At 53.4% G+C, this 20049-nt stretch overlaps 2 protein-coding genes across 2 annotated transcripts in view; both read right to left on the bottom strand.

Moving 5' to 3' along the window:
* The window catches only part of IGDCC3 (immunoglobulin superfamily DCC subclass member 3), a 40242-nt gene extending 38471 nt beyond the window's left edge, over nt 1-1771 (bottom strand). The window contains exon 1 of the mRNA XM_047074936.1: nt 1666-1771. Coding sequence (XP_046930892.1) covers nt 1666-1771 — 106 coding nt within the window. The remainder of the gene's footprint in view (nt 1-1665) is intronic.
* Nucleotides 1772-6893: 5122 nt separating this feature from the next.
* Nucleotides 6894-20049, bottom strand: part of IGDCC4 (immunoglobulin superfamily DCC subclass member 4) — a 37806-nt gene continuing 24650 nt past the window's right edge. Inside the window, exons 8-20 of the mRNA XM_047074440.1 lie at nt 19575-19739; nt 18899-19036; nt 17848-18018; nt 16607-16846; nt 16353-16454; nt 13978-14161; nt 13080-13207; nt 11375-11545; nt 10985-11122; nt 9518-9623; nt 8797-9025; nt 7866-8027; nt 6894-7301 (exon numbers count right to left, since the gene is read on the bottom strand). Coding sequence (XP_046930396.1) covers nt 6894-7301; nt 7866-8027; nt 8797-9025; nt 9518-9623; nt 10985-11122; nt 11375-11545; nt 13080-13207; nt 13978-14161; nt 16353-16454; nt 16607-16846; nt 17848-18018; nt 18899-19036; nt 19575-19739 — 2342 coding nt within the window. The remainder of the gene's footprint in view (nt 7302-7865; nt 8028-8796; nt 9026-9517; nt 9624-10984; nt 11123-11374; nt 11546-13079; nt 13208-13977; nt 14162-16352; nt 16455-16606; nt 16847-17847; nt 18019-18898; nt 19037-19574; nt 19740-20049) is intronic.

The raw sequence follows: 20049 nt of genomic DNA, 5'->3' as shown, positions 1-20049 counted from the left end.
TGCTTATTTTTGCTGGCAAAACCATCTGAGGCCTGGTCTGATGCCTGGCAGGGAGCAGGATGTGTGGGTGCGGTACCAGGTACAGGCTAGGTTATGGCCCAGCCTGGCTGCTTCTCCCCTAGGATGCTCTGAGTGTGGGTTGTTCTGGCTGTTTTGCCTTTGTCATAAGGAGAATTGAGGGGATACCAAGCGTCAACTCAGACTTCCCAAAATTCAGGAACAGGGAGGTTTCTAGAACCTTTACTCTCAGCGACCTCACCACTCCTGTAGAAGAAAACACAGCTGGAAGAAGAGAAGGGGAAGAAGGTGATCCGGGAATCAGGAGAATCCCGACAGGAAGGACAAACGCTCCAATCCCAGGCGTGACGCCAAGTCTCCAACTTCTCCAACGAGCCACTTACCAGACCAGTTACAACTTCACTCCAGGAGGAATGAACCCACCTGGTCTGAAAGGGCAGCCACAGAGCCCTCGTCACATTTCCCGGGAACTAGCGATCCTGGAGCTGGCCCCTCCCCAACAGACCAGCGCCCTCCCTGGTTGGGGGAGATGGAAAGTGGGTGGGGAGAAAGGAGGAGGGGGGCTGGGGTTACGGACGATTCCCCCAAACACAGGGATATGTAATATTTTAAGACATTTGAGGGTTTACACCCCTTCGACCCCCTACCCAGCCTCCCCCTGTCCTGCGTTTCAGCCGCCTCAGCCCCCAACCCAACCCGGGTATAGCTGTTGAGGGATAAAGTTTCTTCTCGTAGATGCGGACGCGATATCTTTCTTCTCCGGAGCTGAGAGAAGAGAGAATACCGCCCGGACGAGTGTCCGCTGAGTGTGTGGGGTGGGAAGGGAAGGGACTAGACTTGCACTCCTCTCCCGTGAGATGGGCCCACACAGCTACAGAGGGAAAGGGTGGCGATGACGGAGCTCTGAGCAGTAACGCGGGCAGACCCCCGAGCCTCGGGACAGGGGCGCTCCGCCTGTGCACCCTCCGGGGAAGGGCGGGCACGTGGGTGTCCCCGCCGCTCGTTCCCTCTCAGTCAGCTCCCCTTCCCCTTCCTCGGCTCGCGGGGTCTGTCTTGGGTCTCCCCCTCCCCTGGCGAGGCCCTCCGGGACTCTGCTTCGTCCCCTTGCTTGGTCTTCCCTGAGCACTCCCGGTGCCAGTCCCAGCTCTAAATCCAGGACGTGCCCTCTCGGACCCGCCTCCATCCCCCCCTCCCCCCCGCCCGATCTGCTGCGTTCGGTCTCAGCAGCCTCGGGCTACTCTGGTCCACCCGGCTCGCTCACTGCGACGGACTCAGCCCTGCGGTGCCCCGTGGCTCGTTTCCCCCTCTCCCCAACTCAGCCCGCTCGCCTAGCTCCTGCTTTGCCGCGCTCCTCGCATATCGGTCCGGGCTCGCGTCCTGCCGGAGTCCTGGAGCCGCAGCGCACTGCACCGCAGTCTCTCTTCCAGGGCCGGGTCCTCAGCATCCCCCTGCCTGCCCTGCCACCGGCTTCAGTGCCCTCTCCCCCGGCTCCGCCCCGTCCCGCTCGGCTCCCCTTCTCCGGCAAGACCCTCCGGCCCTGAGTCCGCCGGCAGGTCCGCGCAGCTCTTCCCAGGTCCGCCCCTAGCGCCCACCTACTCCCTACTCGCCCTTCCCGGGGCTCGGTCCGCGGCCGCCCGGGGCGCTCACCGTCGCTCGGCGCGGGCAGCAGCAGCGGCAGCAGCAGCGGCAGTAGGAGCCGGAGCCGGCGCGGCGCGGGCGGGCTGCGCGGGGGCGCGGCGCGCGGAGCAGCCATGGGGCTCTCGGTCCGCTCGGCTCGGCGACGCGCGGCTCCGGGGCCTCTGGCGGCTCACAGCGTCCCGCGGGGCCGGCGCCGGGGCCGGGGCCGGGGCTCCGGCCGGGGCCGAGCCCGGGCGGCGGCGGGCTGGGGCCACATGCCTGCCTAGGAGCGCCGGGGGCGCAGGGGGAGCGACGCTTGCGCCATCTTGCACCCACCCCGGTGATCTGTCAGCCTTGCCCGGGGTGCGCGCTCCGCACTCGCACCGCCCGCGCCCGCCCCGCCCTCCTCCCTGTGCCCGCCGCCCCCCTTCCCTCCCCTCTCGGTCCCCTCCCCCAGCCCCTCTCCCCGGAGGCCCGGTCTGGGGAACAAAAGAGCCGGCGAGCGCTTTAAGCGGCCGGACATTCCCGGCTGAGCGGCGGACGCGCCCCCTGCGCTTTGAACTGTGGCTCGAGCGGCAGGCGCCGTCCCGGGCTGCTGCCCGGTACCCCCTGCCCGCGGGCCAGCCCCGGACTTGGGGAACTGGGGAAGTGGAGACCCAGCAGACTGTCAAGTGGGTCCGGGCTGCGGAGAAGCACTCAAAGCCATGAGATTTGCTCTGACCCCGCTCTTTCTGCTGCGCCCTCCTCCACCGTGTCCAAGTGTGTATTTTCGAGATAATTCCCTAAAAGCTGCACAAACTTGTCAAAGGTTCGGTTTTCCATGGTTTCTGGTCCTGCCACCCAAAGGCTAGGACGTTTAGCTGCAAGACTGGTCTCTCTAGACTGCAGAGTTCTGGCGCTTGGGTAGACCGGAGGTAGAAGGGGTTAGGAAGCAGCTTCTCCCAGAGCCCTGGGGTAGCAGACCCAACAGGACAATGAGAACGCTGAAGTAACCTGGGTTCCGACCCCAGTTCTGCTTGCTGTCTAGCCCAGCCAACCCAGGCAGTCACTCTCCGAGCTCATCTGAAAGATATAGATAATCCTCTCTCTCTCTCCTGCTCACCCCTAGGGATTTTTTAAAAACACAGGTCCTAACAAATGACCTGGCAAACTGAAAGTTAAAATTCTCAATAACATTTCTGTCACAAAGAAGATTCTAGGTGTTTCATGTCAGAGAACATATGAGGCAACCAGTAAGAATTTTACAGAAGCTATATAGGCATGTATCACCTCTTATGAGACACATACCCCTGCTAGCCCTCAGCGACCTTCTCTTTGGGCCACTCATTAGTAAATGATCTTCTGTCGAGTCCAGCATGATGAGCTGGTCCATCTACTAAGTTCTAGGAGAAGGAGATTTAAAGAGGGTAGTCTTTGCCTCACTCAGCTATTTGTTCCTCTGGCATTGGGCTGGGATGGCAGAATAACTACGTCTCTCTTTTAATACCAGCTGTGGAATCTTGCAATCAGGAGTGTTAACCATACATGAACTTTGGTGCAAATGAATAAAGAAGTGCAGGCCTCCAGAGATCAGATAAATTTACTAATGACGGGGTTTGTGCAGCCCAGGGACTCCTTACTCTGCAGTGGCAATTGGAAGATGAGTCTGAGAGGCACAGCTTGAGGCATATGAGTGAGCAATGAGGGGTAATGGGGAAATTCAGGGTCAGGGGGCACACCAAAGAAATTTAGGATCAGGAGACGCACCAAAGCCCCAAATCTATTTCATTGTGAGGAAAGGCAGGAATGATGGGCTTCTACTGGCCATCGGAAAGGGACAGAAGGGGGGGCCCCCCCCCGGGCCCAAAGTCCTGGAACTCCCTCCTGCCGGGCTTGAATTCTCAATAACCCCTTCTTGGCTTGTCCTAGACTCGGAGAGGTCAAATCAGTGTCCTGAGTTGCTGTCATTTTAAATTCATTTTGACAAGTGTTTAATTCTTCTTTATCACAACGCTTGGTCTGAGAGTGATATGCAAATAATGGCTATTCTGCTGCATGCAAAATGTGCATATCTCTCCCTGTGATCTGTCAATTAACACTGGTCGGGCCCACCAGCCACTTTGGGGGTGGTCCAGGGCAGGGCAGCCCCTGGCTCTTGGTTCCCTCAAATAGAAAAGCAGGCACCAAACAGGCTCTGTAAAGATCTTAGCAGAGCGACTGCCAACCACGAACCTGAGATGCATGTGGGGCGTGGGTGCAGAGTTTTGTATGTGGCTGTGTGCCCAGGTTTGAGTTAATGGACACCAGGGTGTTCGTGACAGTGAGTGTGCATGCGGGGGCACAGTGCCCCTATGTGTGAATATGCAGCCATGAGCAACTCTGGAGACCACAGTTGCACAAAAGAATAGTCGTTAAGCCCAAACCTCTGGAGTTGCTCCTTCACTCCTCTTTTGCACCCAAGAAAGTTAAACAAATGTGCGCCCAGATGGAAAGAGGTCCCCAGAAAGCCTAAAAGAATGCCATCAAAGAAAGCATCTTTCCTAGGTTAAGTGCCTGTTGTGGGAGGAAGATAGTTCAGTTCTTTCCCAGAACCACCTGCTCTCTACCTTCCACAACCAGCATTTCCCCTCCTGGCAGGAAATACATTCTCTAGGGGAGAAAGGCTGAGGAAATTCTAGTCATTCCACGTGTTTGGAAAATAGTTTATTAATTCATTATAGGGACAGATACATGATCAATGCCTTGGCTTAACACTAAAGACTATCATATTTGTAAGGAGGGGAAAATATGCCGGAAAAATAATTAAATAATACAGCATAAACTAAATACAGACAAATAATGAGCAGGTACTGATTACACGTGTCATGCATCAAGAAAAGGAAGGTTTCTAAATGAAACTCAAAAAATGTAAGGCATCGATGGTAGGTGACAAAGGGATTAATACCCTGTAAAAGGCCAATAGACTCTTTTCTAATAAAAATACTGCTACTAAGACACAAACCTAACACTTCCAAATTACCCAGGGCCCAAATCATATATAAGGCTAGTGAGTAATGGCCACTTTCTTATCAAGTGTGAGTTATAGGCAGATACCAGATTTATTACTTATTTGCTTTTGAGAAACAATTTTCCACCCAACCTAATGGGTTATAAATTGTCTTATTTGCAGCTATTTAATTTAAACCAGAGCCTCAGTGCCTGTTAAACAAGAACATGAAAAATGACTATGTGGCATAATGCTAAGAGCCTACTGTTAAAACAGCCCTTTAATTCAGGGCAGTTTTTTTTTTCCCCTTTAGGAAAAAAAAAAAAATCAAACCAGCGAAATAAAACGAAGCTTTTGACCTTCAGAGCAATGATGAAACATATACAGTGGTGTTAGCTACAGCAACGCCGAATGCTACAGAAATAGTACAAGTGACAATTCTGTCCCAAACGAGAGACAAACCAGCATGAATAATCTTTAGTGTTATCATAGGCTGGCTGGAGGAGGGGGAGGGGGTGGGGGAGGAAATGGAGGTGCGCGTGTCAAACGTGAGTGACGCCTGAGTGTAATAAACACAGATGCTGAAAGGGTCTGAGGAAGCTGCAACTCTGCTGAGAGACATTTCACCATTTAAAAAAAAAAAAAAAAGAAGAAGAAGAAAGAAAAAGAAAGGATAGACTGGTTATTCCCAATTTGGCCCAGAAGCCAGAGTTAACCCTTTATGTGCCAATCAGTTAAAAAGATGCATTTAGGGAGAAAAGTCCCACATTCTATGCTCCTATGAGAGGCTGGGGTGCAAAATCACATTAATGGCTCATCTTCTCTACACAGGAAATAGAAGTCCAGCTTGTCCCTGTGTGACAGGTCACAGAAAATGACTTTAGGATTGACTTTAAAGGAAAAAAATGAAATGAGCCAATTACCCTTGTCCTGTGCAAAGACCTCGCTTCCAGCACCTAGAGGGTGAAATTCCTCTCACCCCCGTCCAGCAGCTCATGTTCCTAGGGCACAGAGTGGGAAGTCGCTGGGCTGTGGTGCCCCCTAATCCCCACTCTCCTTCTCCAGCTTTGGCTGCAGCAGGGAAGGAAGGGCCCCAACCCCCTCCATCTAGCAACCCTGCCTCCCTGCCTAGAAGGGAGGGAATCATTTTATCCTGAGCCTCTAGGTCACATTCCCCTTTCTCGGTCTCAGAAATCCCCTTGCGTGAACTTGGATCCATCACCTCCAAGGAGAATCCTCCTGTCTCAATCCCAGGGAGAGAGATAGATGCAAAGGAAACTGGAAGTTCTTCTCCAAACCTGCAGCGGGGCCGGCAGTCTGCCTGGGGGGGGGGGGGGAGGGGACATACGGCGGCACAGAGAGAAGAGGGTCAGGAAGATGGCGAGTGAAGTGAATGGCGGACACAGAAGTCACGCTATGGCCTCAAAGCAGACATGAGGTAGTCATGTTGTTAGGGAAGGATGCAGAGATTGAACCCAGGCAGGTGAACCACACGATGCAGTCTGGGAGAGGTGTGAGAGACAGCAGAGACAGACAGACAGGAGACAGATGGACAGCGGAGAGGAGAGGAAAGAGTATCAGGGAGAAGAAGCAGGGCAGAACTGGGAGAGCGGGCTGACAGGAGCACAAGAGTAGTGAAGGGGAAGGGAGGAGAGGAGAGCCCGAGGGAGTGGATCTCCAAAACCAGGCACTTCCCAAATTACAAAATGAAATGCAGAGTTGCTCTGAGGGCAGCCAGAGTCACCCTCTCAATCTGGGCTGGGCGACAGGGGCAAGGGAGACGGGTAGTGATGCAACTGAAATGTTAGGCATTCAGAGCCTACTGCACTCAGCCCAGCCAGACCGGAAAATGGGCCGGGGCTGTCTTTGTCAGACAGGGCATTGCAGACACTCTCAGAGTGTGTAATAAACAGCTAGGTGACGGAGGTGGGCGGGGGGGAGGGGTGGGGGAAGGCCCACTGGGCTGGGGACTGACCACTCTGGGTCACTGTCCTGACCTGGAGGATCAATTAGGCCATAGTGACCACTGCCTAGACCAGAGTTCCTCAGCTCACCAGCCAGCACGTGCACATGAGTACAACACATACGGCCGTGCCTCACAGGTCCCTCACATGTGTCACAGAGTGTGGGGGGAGTGAAAACACCATTTCTTCCTCTCCCCATGGCCAAAGCACCCCAGGAAGCTCCAAACAGCTTGATGATATTCAGGAGCTGCAGGTACACATGTGTATATACTCAGCTACACGTGCCATGACTCACACCAGCCTGCCCCAAACTGCACCCTGTAGGGGAGCTAGGCAGAGGAGACTGGGGCTCTGGGCAGGCTTGGGCTGGTTCCTAGAGGGCAGGGGGCCTTTGGCTGGCAGCTGTTCCCAGGGGTCTCCTCCAGAGCCTCACTAGGTTGGAGGTCTGGGTACGGATAAGAAGCGTTGGCTGCCTCTGGCAGGCAGGTAAGTCTGTCTGGCCCCGTGGTTGCCTGCTCACACCCTCCCAGCTCCCTGTCCAGCCAGTCTACCCCTTGCCCTAGATCCACGACACTCGAAGTGAGGTCAGGAGCCTCCGAAGACAGGGGATCCTCAGGTTCCAGGTCCTGGAGGTGGAGGTCAGGGTTCCCTTTGGATGCACTAAAGTCAGAGTGGACAATGACTTCAGCCTCCACCTGGTTCCTGCAGGCTGGGGGTGGCTTCTTCCTACCATTGCCCTGGTCAGAGCAGAGAACACAAAGACGAGGTAATCATCACTGACAATGATCATCAGAAGAACGACCAACATACTTGGCGTGGAGGAGGACTGACCCACTCCCCCAAGCCCCAGAGTGTGTATCACCTGGGAGTTGGTAAAGGAAGTACAATGATTGTCCTACAAGAGATGATGATCAGGCCGACGCAAAGGCAGAGAAGAATGGACTACTACCCATTTGCCCTTGCCCAGAGTTCAGAAGTACCAGATTTAGTCAGAGCCTCAGTGCATAGGAGGAAGGGGAGAATGCACTGAGAGCAGGCCCACCCTCAGATCCATGGTGATTCTGCCGGGCCCACATAGGTATGGGGAGAGGAGCGACTGTCTTCAACTCAGGTGAAACAGATTCCCGGAAACTGCCTGCCTTCCACCCGCCCACCTTCAGAGGCTCCAGGGGTTCTCTCCTAGCTAGACTTCCATCCCCAGGGAAATTACCCTCAGAGGTCACCAGAAAGCTCACTACTTACTCTTCACAAGCACAGAGCCCCTTCTCTCCTTTCCTGCCCCTCCTTCCCAGGACACTGACCTTTATGGCGTCATACACCAGAGCCTGCAGCAACAGTGTCTGCCCAGTTCCAGCAGGGGGCAGCAGGGCCCGAGTCAGAGAAGGCATGGCGCCTGCTTGGGGCAGCTCACAGCCAGCCCAGGAACCTGCCCAGCTTGGCCCACCTGGCTGAGCCCAGGAGATCTGCAAGGGGGGAAAGACACAGGAGCACTGAAGGCTTGAGTGGAAGAGGAGAGCAGAAGAGAGGGAAGTGGATGGAGACTCTTGGCCTTCTTGCTACCTCTCCACTAGGGCTGTGGGGAGGGCCTGAGAGTCTGGGGGTGAATTTGAAGATGGAGAATTCTTCCTGCAGAAAAGCCTAATACCACCTGCTTTGGCAAAGCCTAGAAGTGTCCGAGCCAAGCAGGCTCTCCTTCACCACAGGGGCAGGGAAAGGGGGAAGAAGCACTCATGGGTTTGAGCAGGCTCCTCAGAGAAGGGCAGGATGAGCCACCGCTGCTGGTGTGGAAGGTACCTGCCCTATGTGGGCCTACCTTATCCCGGTCCTGGTCTCACCGGGCCATAGCCAAGCTGACCAGCCTCTTGTCCTGGTCTGGACTGGGAGGAATGGGTCTTAGAGGTTTCTCCAGCTCCCAGCACAAGGGGGGATCTGGGCGTTGTGGCCACTCTGAGTCACCGGCAAACAGTCCACAGGAGGCCCTTCCCTCCTTCCAGGAGAACCAGACTGACCTATTCTGCCAGGGACGGAGGCCCATCTGCTTCCCTGCCCTGCCAACCCTTTCAGGGAGGAAGGAGAGAGTGCCTTTTCTTCTACAGCTGGTCCAGGGAAGGGGAGGAGGAGGGTGGAGGAGTTTCTCTCTGGGTACACACATTGTACTCTTGCGCCCCCAGGTGTCCTATTTGGAAATGAGCTGTGGTGTGGGGCTCTGACCTGCCCAGGCTCCAGGCTTACCTTTCTCTTGGAGTGACCCCGGCAGTCTGAAGCACCGCCACCCATAAGGCTGTGCACTTCAGCCCTGTCCTCGATGTCTGAGGGCGGTGGAGACCAGTCCTGGGGACGGGGGTGCACAAGGGACTCCAGTTCATGGGCAGCTGGGGGGCTGGGGGGCCCAAGGCGGGCTCTAGAGTACAGTGCAGGGTTCCCAGCATTGGCCGTAGAGGACAGGCCCGGGAGGGCTTCTCTGAAAGGGAAGATAGGGAATCAGGCACAGTGGTCAAAAAGTGAGGGGTAGAGGCAGGACTGGGATCTAGTTCAGCCTATGTCCTTGGGCAGGTTCCTGCCCATCTCTGGATCTTGGTTTCCCTGTCTGTGTAATGATTAAGAAACTGTTCAAAACAGCTGAAACATTGCAAATGGGACCTTCCCTCCCTTGACTCCAGGTATCTGAAGATTTGGGGTCCCTCCTTCCAAGATGCTGGTACCTACAGAGAGAGTGAGAGAAGGCAGCTCTGCCTATGCCCGCCCTTGCTGAGGAGGTAGGCTGGGGGCTCCCCAAAACCCACTCCCCACTCTCATGAGGATATCACCCCCAATCCCTCCATCCTAGAATCCTAATTTTAATGGAGGCGCTAAGGGTTCCTTGGCAAATCGTGTTCATTCTCCCTGCTTTCTCATCTCTGGAGCCCTTCTGGAAATCTCTCCTCTCTGTAGTCAGACTGGCTTCTTCACCCACCTGTGGGGGCTGCGGCGCAGGCCGGCACACATGCAGGCCAGGAGGCAGAGGAGGCCCAGGCAGACACCCACAATGATGCCTGTGACTGAGTGCACGTCCAAGGAGTCTGGTGGTGGAGACAGAGGGGACAGAACAGGTCAAGGCCAGAGGCTCAGGGTTCATAGAGTCTCACCCTTTGGACACTCAAAATATTTTTTTTCAAGTATTTTTTTAAGTTTATTTATTTTGAGAGAGGGAGAGAGAGTGAGCATGTGTAGGGGAGGGGCAGAGAGAGAGAGGGAGAGAGAGAATCCCAAACAAGTTCCACACTGTCAGCACAGAGCCCGATGTAGGGCTTGATCTCACGAACTGTGAGATCATGACTTGAGCCAAAATCAAGAGTCAGATACTTAACTGGATGAGCCACCCAGGTGCCCTGACACTCAGAATGCAAGAAGGGGTCCACCACTGCCTCTCTGACTATCCTCCCCATTGGAAATCTGAAGTTGTGGTCCCTGTTTGTCAACCTGGCCTTTCAGTGAAACACAACTGGGACTGGTTTCGTGGGTGTGCTACAAGGGTGGTCTCACGGGGCTCACACTTGGAAGGGCTCCGTGCTTGGTTTAATGCTCTGCTGTCACCATCTTGAAATTCTAATTTTTTAAAAATAATATTTGAGAGAGAGAGGCACAGAGTGCAAGTGGAGGAAGGAGAGAGGGAGACACAGAATCTGAAACAGACTCCAGGCTCTGAGCTGTCAGCACAGAGCCTGATGCAGGGCTCGAACTCACGAATGGTGAGATCATGACTTGAGCTGAAGTCAGATGCTTAACCAACTGAGCCCAGGTGCCCTGAAATTCTAATTTTTTTTAAAAAAATTTTTTTTTCAACGTTTATTTATTTTTGGGACAGAGAGAGACAGAGCATGAACAGGGGAGGGGCAGAGAGAGAGGGAGACACAGAATCAGAAACAGGCTCCAGGCTCCGAGCCATCAGCCCAGAGCCTGACGCGGGGCTCGAACTCCCAGACTGCGAGATCGTGACCTGGCTGAAGTCGGACGCTTAACCGACTGCGCCACCCAGGCGCCCCCTGAAATTCTAATTTTTGAAGAAAGGCCCCACATTTTCGTTTCACACTTGGCCCTGCAAATTATATAGCCAGTTCTGTTGCCCACTCCCACTCCATAAGGCTCGTCATGTCTCCAAACCAATCCTCCAATCAAAGCAATTTCCCAAAGAACAAAGCCAGTCTCCCACAAATCTGACCTCTCGACTGAATCACCACTGAACTACACCCAATTTCCCCTTCAAATTTGTCCTCTCTGCACCAAACTACAAGGCCACCTGTCCAAAACGATGAAATGGTAGTTGTGCCTGGGAACAGGGCCTTGGAAGAGATAACTTTAGGATTAGAGGTCAACTTGAGGGGCCTCAGAAGAACTTAGGCTGTCCCAGGATGGACCCACTTTTCCCTCCCTGCCCTCATACCTGAGAGCTTCTCCTGGAGAGTGATCACATCCTGCAGACCAGAGAAGGGCCCAGGCCCCACTTCTGTGCGTGCCCCCATCTTGAAGAAGTACCTCGTGTCACTCTCAAGGCCGTGTACCTCAGCACTGAAGATGTTTCCTGGGGGCAGGGAGAAGCAGGGAGAGCAGGGTTGGGGGGCTGGGTGGGGATGGGATGCAGAGATAGCCTGGGAAGCAGGACTCGGAAGGTATGCTCTCCCACTCAGGCACTAGCTTCTGCCTCTTCCTTCTAGAAACCCCCGGGACAAACCTCAGCCACACTCTCACCACTAACCCAGCCACTGGAGAGGTTGGGAAAGGGAGAGAGAGTGTGGAAGCTCTTGCTCAGATGCCCTGGTGTGGGAGCCCTCACCCTCCGTGGTGAGCAGGGTCCACTGGTGCTCGGGCTGGGTGTGGTTGTTGCTGTATAGAATCAGATATTCCACGATCTCGCCATTGGGCTCCGTCGGGGGACACCAGTGCAGCCGAACGGTGGATGGCGTCAGGGGGCTCAGGCGCAGGTCGGATGGGGGCGTTGAGGGCCCTGGGGTGCAGGGGAAGAGATGAGGAGAGGCACAGTCACTGAGAGCCCCAGCTCTGGGGGCAGCTGGGAGATGGGGCATGAGGACATGGCCTCCCTTTCTCCTCCTTCACTGGACAAACCACAAGCCACAAAACAAAATGAGATCTGATCTCTAACTGGGGAGTTTCTGGAAAACAGCTGGAAAGGTTTCACTATTTCTCCCCTCCCAGAAACTCTCCAAGTCTTCAAGTAAAATTCATTGATGCCCTATGTAGCCTTTGTCTATGTCTGCCCCTGACACAGGTCCTAAGGGTCATGGGAAGCCCAGTGTGAGAAGTAAAACCTTGGAAGTCTTTGTGTTCTGTTTTTAGAGAAGAAGCTGATCCCGGGGGATGGGGGTGAATGAGGAAGAGTGAGAAGTAGGGACACATGTGACTAATGAGTTTGAAAGGGTCAGATATTTGGGGTTTCAGGTCTTCAAGGCCTGGCAGAGGATGAGATGGGGACCCAAGGCTCTAAGGTGTAAGACAGCCACAGCATTACAGGCCGTCAGAACCCTCTTTGACTCTCAGCTCTAGTCTCCCACCCCTCCATCTGCAAAAGGAGAAAACATTCCCTGTCTGTAGCACGGCCAGTTGTGCTGGGGAGCCAATGTCATAAAGTCTCCTCTGAGAAAACAATGGGGCCCCCTCAACTTCCTATGCAGTTTAAGACCACAATAACTGAAGTCATAAGTAGGTGAGAAACAATTTGTAAGGAGTGCTTTTAAAGAACAAATCCATGAGTGCAGAGCTCTCACCCCCACCCCCCAGTCTTCCTATATCAGATCCTGGGACAAAGGTCTTCTGTCTATGGGAAGGTAAACAGTTTTAGGGCTGATAGAACTGAAGAGCCTCTGCTATGAGAACAAAAACCCATTTGTCTTGGAATGCCATTTCTAGAGGTTACACAGTCACAGACTTGGACAGTGAGTGGCCCCATCCTTTCTTGTTACAGATGGGGAAACAGAGGCCCAATGGGGAAGGGATCTGCCCAAGGTTTCCTGTGTGCCAGGGGCAGGATGGGGACCCAAATGTAGAATCCACGACGCCTCCCTGACCTGGCCCCTCTTCACCAACTCAGTGAGGTCTTGGCAGTCCCATAAAAGAAGCCATTCCTCTAAATCTTATTATGTTTATGCCTAAAGCACAGGACTGGCCTACACAAATGCAAGGTCAATGATAGACAGAAATGGGGCTCTGAGGGACGTATCAAAAAAGAAGGCCCGGGGTGCCTGGGTGGCTCAGTCGGTTGGGCATCCGACTTTGGCTCAGGTCGTGATCTCACAGCTTGTGAGTTCGGGCCCCACGTCGGGCTCTGTGCTGACAGCTCAGAGCCTGGAGCCTGTTTCGGATTCTGTGTCTCCCTCTCTCTCTCTCTCTCTCTGCTCCTCCCCCACTTGTGCTCTATCAAAAATAAATAAATGTAAAAAAAAAATTAAAAAAAAAAAAAAGAAGGCCGTTGGGCAAGAAGGATTGCTTGTAAAAGATGGACTGCTGGCAAGGGGGCCACTCACGGTCAGGCAGGGTGGAGCGCTCCACCACAGAGCCGAAAGGCCCGTCCATGTCCACTCCGTGGGACTGTACTGCAAACTCATATTTGGTGAACGGCTTCAGCCCACCAATGAGGATGTCTTCTCCAGAACTGTTGAGGCAAGAAATGTGACTGGTGCTTCAGGCACCCCCTCCTAGCAGGGCAGGCCCCTCCAAATCCACTCCCCCAGTCCAGCCCAGCCCAGCTCCAGGCCCCACCCTGGGCAGGGAATCTACTCTCTGGCATGGGGGCCACTGACACCACCCAGGGGCCCTATAGAGAGGTCTGGATGTACGCTGCTCCCAAGGTATTCTGTCCAATCTCTGAACTAGGCGTCCTGCTCCAGGAAACCTGCCTGGATTAATCCAAGTCATTGAGCACCCAAGGAACCATCTCTGATGCATCTTTTCCTTGACTTAATTGTCCTTTAGTTGCAGCTGTACATAACTATCGTGTTTTTCTACTTTAGCCTATTTTATTTGCTTTGTAGTGTTTTCTATTATATTTTTATGCAATTTTTCCTCTGCCAAACCAACAGCTCCTCAGGGCAATGGCTGTGCCTTCCAATCTGACTCAGCACAGCATCTGGGCTCTCTCAGCACAGCATCTGGGCTCTCTCCTCCCCATCATGTCAGGAGGCCTCTGAGGTCGAAGAAATGGGTCTGTCCTGCATCACATTCTCTGGGGTCGAGTATGAGGTTCTGTGTGAGGGGATGGGATAACAGGACTCCCCTTTTCCACCTGTCACCATCAGGGCATCAGACCCTCAGTGTGCCACAGTGCGACATGCGAGCCATGAAAGGTTCCTGAATCCCTGGGGTCCCCCCCCATCACCAGCTGCTGCCTTCCTCCCCCCTCACAGCATTAGCTGGCTTCCCTACCTGGTATAATAGGTGACCAGGGAGGCATTCCTGAGCCCCCAGGGGCTGAAGCGCACAGTATAGTTTACAATCTTGACCGTGGTGAAGTCTGGCTTTTTCCACCGAAGCCAAATGGATGTGGAGCTGTTTGATTCCGCATGGACGTGGGCGGGGGGCAAGGGTGGTCCCCTCTGGATGGGCAAGTCTGGAAGGTGAAAACAGAGTGTGGGGAAAGGAGGGAGGATACTCATCCCGAAATATGGGCAGTGGTTTGCAGTTCCTAAGGCACTTATTTTCACCCTCTCTCCTCCGATCCTGAGAGTTGAGTAGCATCATTCCCACTTCACAGATGAGGAAACTGAGGCTCCCAAGAATTTAAGTGATTTTGGCCAAGGTCATATAAATAGCAAACTGTATAGAGAGAGGCAACAAATCATGGCAATTAAAAGCACAGATTTTAGAGCCAGGTTACCCTGGTTCCAATTCTAGCTCTGCCATGTACTAGCTGTGTGACCTGGGAGAAGTTACTTAACCTCTCTCTGCCTCCAGTCCCTATTCTGTCAGTGGAGCTGATAATATACTTACCTCATAGTATTGTTATGAGGACTAAATCAGTTACTATTTGTTAAGTACACAGGAAAGCATCTTGCAGGGGCGCCTGGGTGGTTCAGTCGGTTGAGTGTCCGACTTTGGCTCAGGTTATGATCTCGCGGTCCGTGAGTTCGAGCCCCGCATCAGGCTCTGTGCTGACAGCTCAGAGCCTGGAGCCTGCTTCAGATTCTGTCTCCTTCCCTCTCTGCCCCTCCCACACTTGTGCTCTGTCTCCGTCTCTCAAAAATAAATAAATGTAAAAAAATTATTTTGTTTAATAAATAAAAAAAAAAAGAAAAGCATCTTGCATATTGTTATGAACTGAATGTTTGCGCCTCCTGCCAGATTCCTATGTTGACATTTGAACACATGGTGGTGCCCTCATGAATGGGATTATTTCCTATCTTTGTCCATCCAGGCTGCTATAACAAAGTACCATAGACTGGGTGGCTTATAAACAAAAGAAATTTATTTCCCACAGTTATGGAAGCTGGAGTCTAAGATCAGGATGCCAGCATGCTCAAGTTCTGGTAAGAGCCCATTTGTGGGCTAAAGACTGCCGACTTCTCCTTGTATGATATTATGGAGGACAGCAGAGAGAGGCAGTGAGCTCTCTTGTGACATTTATAAGGGCATCAATCCTATTCATAAGGGCCCCACCCTCACGACCTCATCTAATCCTATTTACCTCCTAGTACATCATATTGGAGGGTAGAGTTTCAATGTATGAATTGTGGGGATGGAGGGGGAGACACAGACTTTCAGCACATAACTGCCCTTGTAGAAGAACCCCCCAGAGAGCCCTCCAGCCCCCTTTCTGCCATGTGAGGATACAGTGAGAAGATGGCCTATGGTCTGTAAACCAGAAAGTGGACTCTCACTAGACACTGACTCTACTGGCACCTTGACCTCGGACTTCCTCCAGAACTGTGAAAAATAAATGGTTGTTTAAGCCACTCGGTCTGGGGTATTTTTATTATAGCAGCCCGAACTAAGACATATATAGTGAGTACTATAGTATGATATGTTCATTACATAAGTATAAAATAAAATAAACTCCATGACAGCAGGTACCTTATCTGTATTGTTCATCACTAAATTTCCAGAACAGGGCAGTAGACACTTAGTAAAATATTTGCTGAATGAACAAACTGGAATTAGAACTCAGGTCTCCTGGCTCCTGGTTGAGGGCTCCTTTGACAAAACCGCATGGTTAAAAATCAGCCTGGGAAGTTAGGGGTGAGGGGATCCATCATGGGCACCCAAGGTGGCCCATACAAAGCCAGCAGGCAGTGTACTACAGTGGAAAGACTCGTTGGGCAGCCAAGAGTCCTGGTTCTAGTCTAGGCTCTGTGCAACCTTGGGTAAAGTCTCTTTACCTCTCTGAGTCTCACTTTCCTGATGGGCCACATAAGGACACTCTCCCTGCCTAGAGTGGAGGGATAATCTGATAGGCAGTGTGATGTAGGTGGATGTATTTTAAAACATGTTTAAAGGTCAAACAGGGTCAGGAGTCACCGATTAACCATGGGGTTTCTCTCTGTCCAAACCTTCCAAATTAGCACTGCTCATGGGTAATGAAAATATGGTAGCAGTCCTGAAAGTGCACCAACTGAAGCTTCTGTCTGCGACAGAGGCTGTCTGGGGCTAGAAGAGGACCCCTGAGCCTAAGAGCATGGGTCTGGGGGGTAGCTGAGGCTACCGGATGGCCTGACCACCAAGGCTGGCCCAGAGGGAAGGGAAAGGAAGAGGCACACAGACCCTTCAACAGAGCCCTCCTCCCTCTTCTTCCCCAGCCCCCTCACCTGGCGTGGGAGCTTTTTCTGTCTTGCCCTTCCACACCGCTGCGTAGCCGTCCTCATGTTTGTTGAATGCCACAAGCTTCACCTCGTACAGCCGGCCAGGGGCTGGGGAAGGTCATGGGGGTCACTGGCTAGAGGGACCTCTGAGGCCACTCTTTCATCCCCAGATAGCACTCCATTCCCAACTCCCATGCCCAGCTTGCCCCGTTCCCAACCAAGGCTATGCCCATCTCCCTCCCTCCCCCAGCCCTCCTCACCTAGCTGGGTCAACTCATACTGCTTCACTTTCTTCTTGAGCCGGACAGGCCCCACATCCCAAGCCTGGTCTCCGCGGCCCCCTGGGGGACTCTCACCATTGGCCTCCTCCTCCTCGGCTCCCACCTCTCGCCAGTACAGTTTGTAGCCAGAGATCTGGGCAGGGTGAGGGGGAGGCTGCCACGACACGACCAGGGACTCCATTCTTGCCCGCACCTTCAACTCTGCAGGGGCAAAAGGGACTGGGGGCAAAGGAGCAGGATGGGAAGAAGGGGTGAGAGAATGGGAAGTGAGGAGAAGGAAGCCAGAGGTGGGAGAGGGGGACAGGTAGGAGGAAGCCAAAAGCAGGAAGCCAGCACTGAGTGAGAGCCTTGCCAGCCTCCTTGCAGTGAATGGACACTCAGCCACCACTCCTTGTGCCAGGCCTGAGCTCAGTCTAGAGGTGAACTCCCTATTCTCCACACCCAGAGTGCTGAGAATGTAGGCGTGTCTCCTGAGCGCTTGCAAAGAGGTCAGCAAGGAGCACCTCTGGGGCGGTGCTGATAGTACCTGGCACAGCGTAGGGCTCCATAATTCTTCTGAAGGAATGCATGCGTGGATACTGACAGGCAAGGGGGTCGCAGGGGTTGCTGAGATTGGAAAGGAGGGAAGGAGCCATTGGTGTGGGGAGCCGACTTGGAGCCTAAGAGTGGGGCTTTATTATGTGTCAGACACTGTTCTAAGCCCTTTGTACATGTGTTTTATTCTCACAACCCTACAAAATAACAAAATACTACTGTCTCCATTTTACAGATGAGAAAACTGAGAAGTTAAGCGACTTGCCCAAGGTCACACAGAGAGCATATGTGCCAGGTTCTGTCTGCACTTAATCACTGTATTATTGGGCCTCTTGACAAAACCGACAATCACGATCAGTGAAAAGCAACTAGTATTTAACAAGCTCTTATTACGTGCTAAACACCGGTTCACAATGCATTATTAATCCCTATGCCACCTTTGGCAATAAATGAAGCCTCAGAGTTGTGAATGGTTTGTCCAAGATCACGCAGGTAGAAGGGACACTGTAGCCCAGGCGTGTCTGTAAAGGCCAGCCCTTCGCCTCTACACCTGGCCTCCCTTACCCCTCAAGCAGGGGGAGCCATGGAAGGTCTCTGAAGGAGAGGGTGTTTGGGCCTGAGTTCTAAGGGCACACATACACTCAGTCACACACACACGGTCCTTCCTCTCCCCTCAGACCCCCTACCGTGGCTCTGGTTGTGCATACTGGGCGTCCTGTGCTGCATCCACTGGGAGGGCGTCCCATAGCCAGCCCCTGTGCCAGCCGAAATCCGTACTCGATACACTTTGTTGGGCTGAAGCGAACTCAGCGTAAACTGTGTTTCATTCCCAGGCACCTCGGTGGAGAAAACCTGATCTGCTGGGACAGGAAACATGGCTGCTGGGTGGCCACCTAAAGACCAGGACCCCTAAACTCCCCTATACCAACTATTCCTCCCCAGATCGTGGTTCCTCGGCGCCCATGGGAGCCTGAGGCCCTCTCAGCACTGACCCCTCAGTCATGGCTCCAGAGCTGACTCCTGGGCCTCCAGCCTGGGCTGACACAGGCCATCAGCCTCAGCTCAGAGTGGAGAGAACCACAGCATGCACTCCGCACTTCCCCATGAACTGTCTGTGACCATCCCTTCATACACACTCTAGGACGCAGGCACAAGGGGTTGTCCCTGAAGGCCATCAGGTACCGCCTGCCTATTGGAGCTCTGATGACCACCCCAAGCCCCCTTCCTCATGCTTCCCTCCTTTCTCACTCTCACCCTGCCCCCCCCCGCCCAGCCACTTGCCTTCTCCTAACTCTTAATCCCTTTCACACCCTCTCCCCTAGATCATCTACATCTGCCCTAACATGCCGTCCTCAATGCTCTGTTTCCCCAATCCCACAAGCACACCCTCCACCTCCTGTTCTCTCATCTGCTTTTTGAGATGGAAGGGACCCCAGGGATTATCTAGGCTACCTGCCTTATTTCACAGATAAGGAAACTGAGGCAGGGACTTAACCGCATTACCCACTATAGCTGTAGAGGAGGTGGGGCTAGAACCCAGGCCTCTGTCTTGAGCTTTGCCTCTTTACCTTTCCCTACACCTAGCCCACACTCCTCTTGTCCAAGTTCATATTTCCCTACTCTACCTCTCTGCTTAATTTCCTCAGACTCTCCCCACCTCTACTTGGGTCCTCAGCTGCTCTGGCCAGCCCTTCACATCAATAATTCCCAGGCAGGTGGAGCCCTGCCCCCACTTACCTTCCTTTCCCAAACCGTACTCTATCTTGTACTTCACCACCTGCCCATTGCTCAGGCTGGGAGGCAGGGGCAGCCACGCCACCCTGATGTCCAAGGGGTTGGGGCTGGACAGGGAGAGCTGGGGCGCTGCACTGGGGACTGAGACAGAAGAACATCAGCGTGAGCTCTGCTCCACCGACGTGGAAGGTGAGGCCCAGGAGCGATCAGAGACTTGCCCAGGTCACACAGCAAGTCAGAAGTAGGCCCGGGATCTGAGGGAGGAAAGGGAGCCTCTCAGGGGAGCCCCAAACTGGAGATGAGGGGACATCCTTCCCACCCCAAAGCCAGAAAAAGGTTTGGGGCACAATCTTCCACATCCAGTGGTTTCACGTCACTGGCCCCTGCCTGACTGGATGGTACATGGATATTGAGAAGGGCCATATGACAGAGGGAATCAAGACCTGTCCTCAAGTCCCAGCTGTACTACTGACCTTGGGCAAGTCACTCTCATTTTCTGGGCCTCAGTTTCCTAAACTGTAAATTGGGAAGAACCATTACCCACCCCCTTACAGGGCACAAAAGATGACATGAGGCAGGTAAAAGTCCCTTGGCAAACACTAGTAAAGAGAAGCCGAACTACCATCCCCAGGGAATTCTCTGGAACCCAAGGGGCCCACTGCAGGTTTAGAGGCCCTACCATCATCCAGTGTGTGGACCAGTGCTGGGGTAGAGGTGCGGCTGGCCCCCAGCTGGGAGTAGGCCACCACGTAGAACTCATAATCGGTGTTGGGTTCCAGGTCTCGAACCTGCAGCTCTGTGGTATCATTGTTCACTGCAAACTGGTATTCCACATTGTCCATACCTGGGGCAGTGACATAGGGACAAAGAGACTGTCACAAGGCCACCCCCAGAGGCCTACCAGCTGGAGGTTATCTAGGGATCCTTCACATTGCCCCAGTCTCTGGAATAGTCTGTAACTAAATCATCAGATCATCTGAGCCCCAGAGTATAGACTTCCCTGGCTTCTAGTCCCACTGTATTAATTCCTCTGCTGGCTAGGAAGTTCTTTCTGGCATCTAATTGAAGTGACTCCTGCTGCAGCTATAATAAACTGGCTCCAGGAGTGCCAAGGCATTTTTCTCTGGGAGCAAAAGCATCCTCTTCCTCCTCTA

Source organism: Lynx rufus, unplaced genomic scaffold (genome assembly GCF_022079265.1).
Source record: "Lynx rufus isolate CCGP_SWC_20201006 ecotype Redwood Valley unplaced genomic scaffold, mLynRuf1.p SCAF_13, whole genome shotgun sequence".
Taxonomy (NCBI): domain Eukaryota; kingdom Metazoa; phylum Chordata; class Mammalia; order Carnivora; family Felidae; genus Lynx; species Lynx rufus.
Note: the sequence above shows the minus strand (reverse complement) of the source record. Positions and strands in the feature narration are given on the sequence as shown.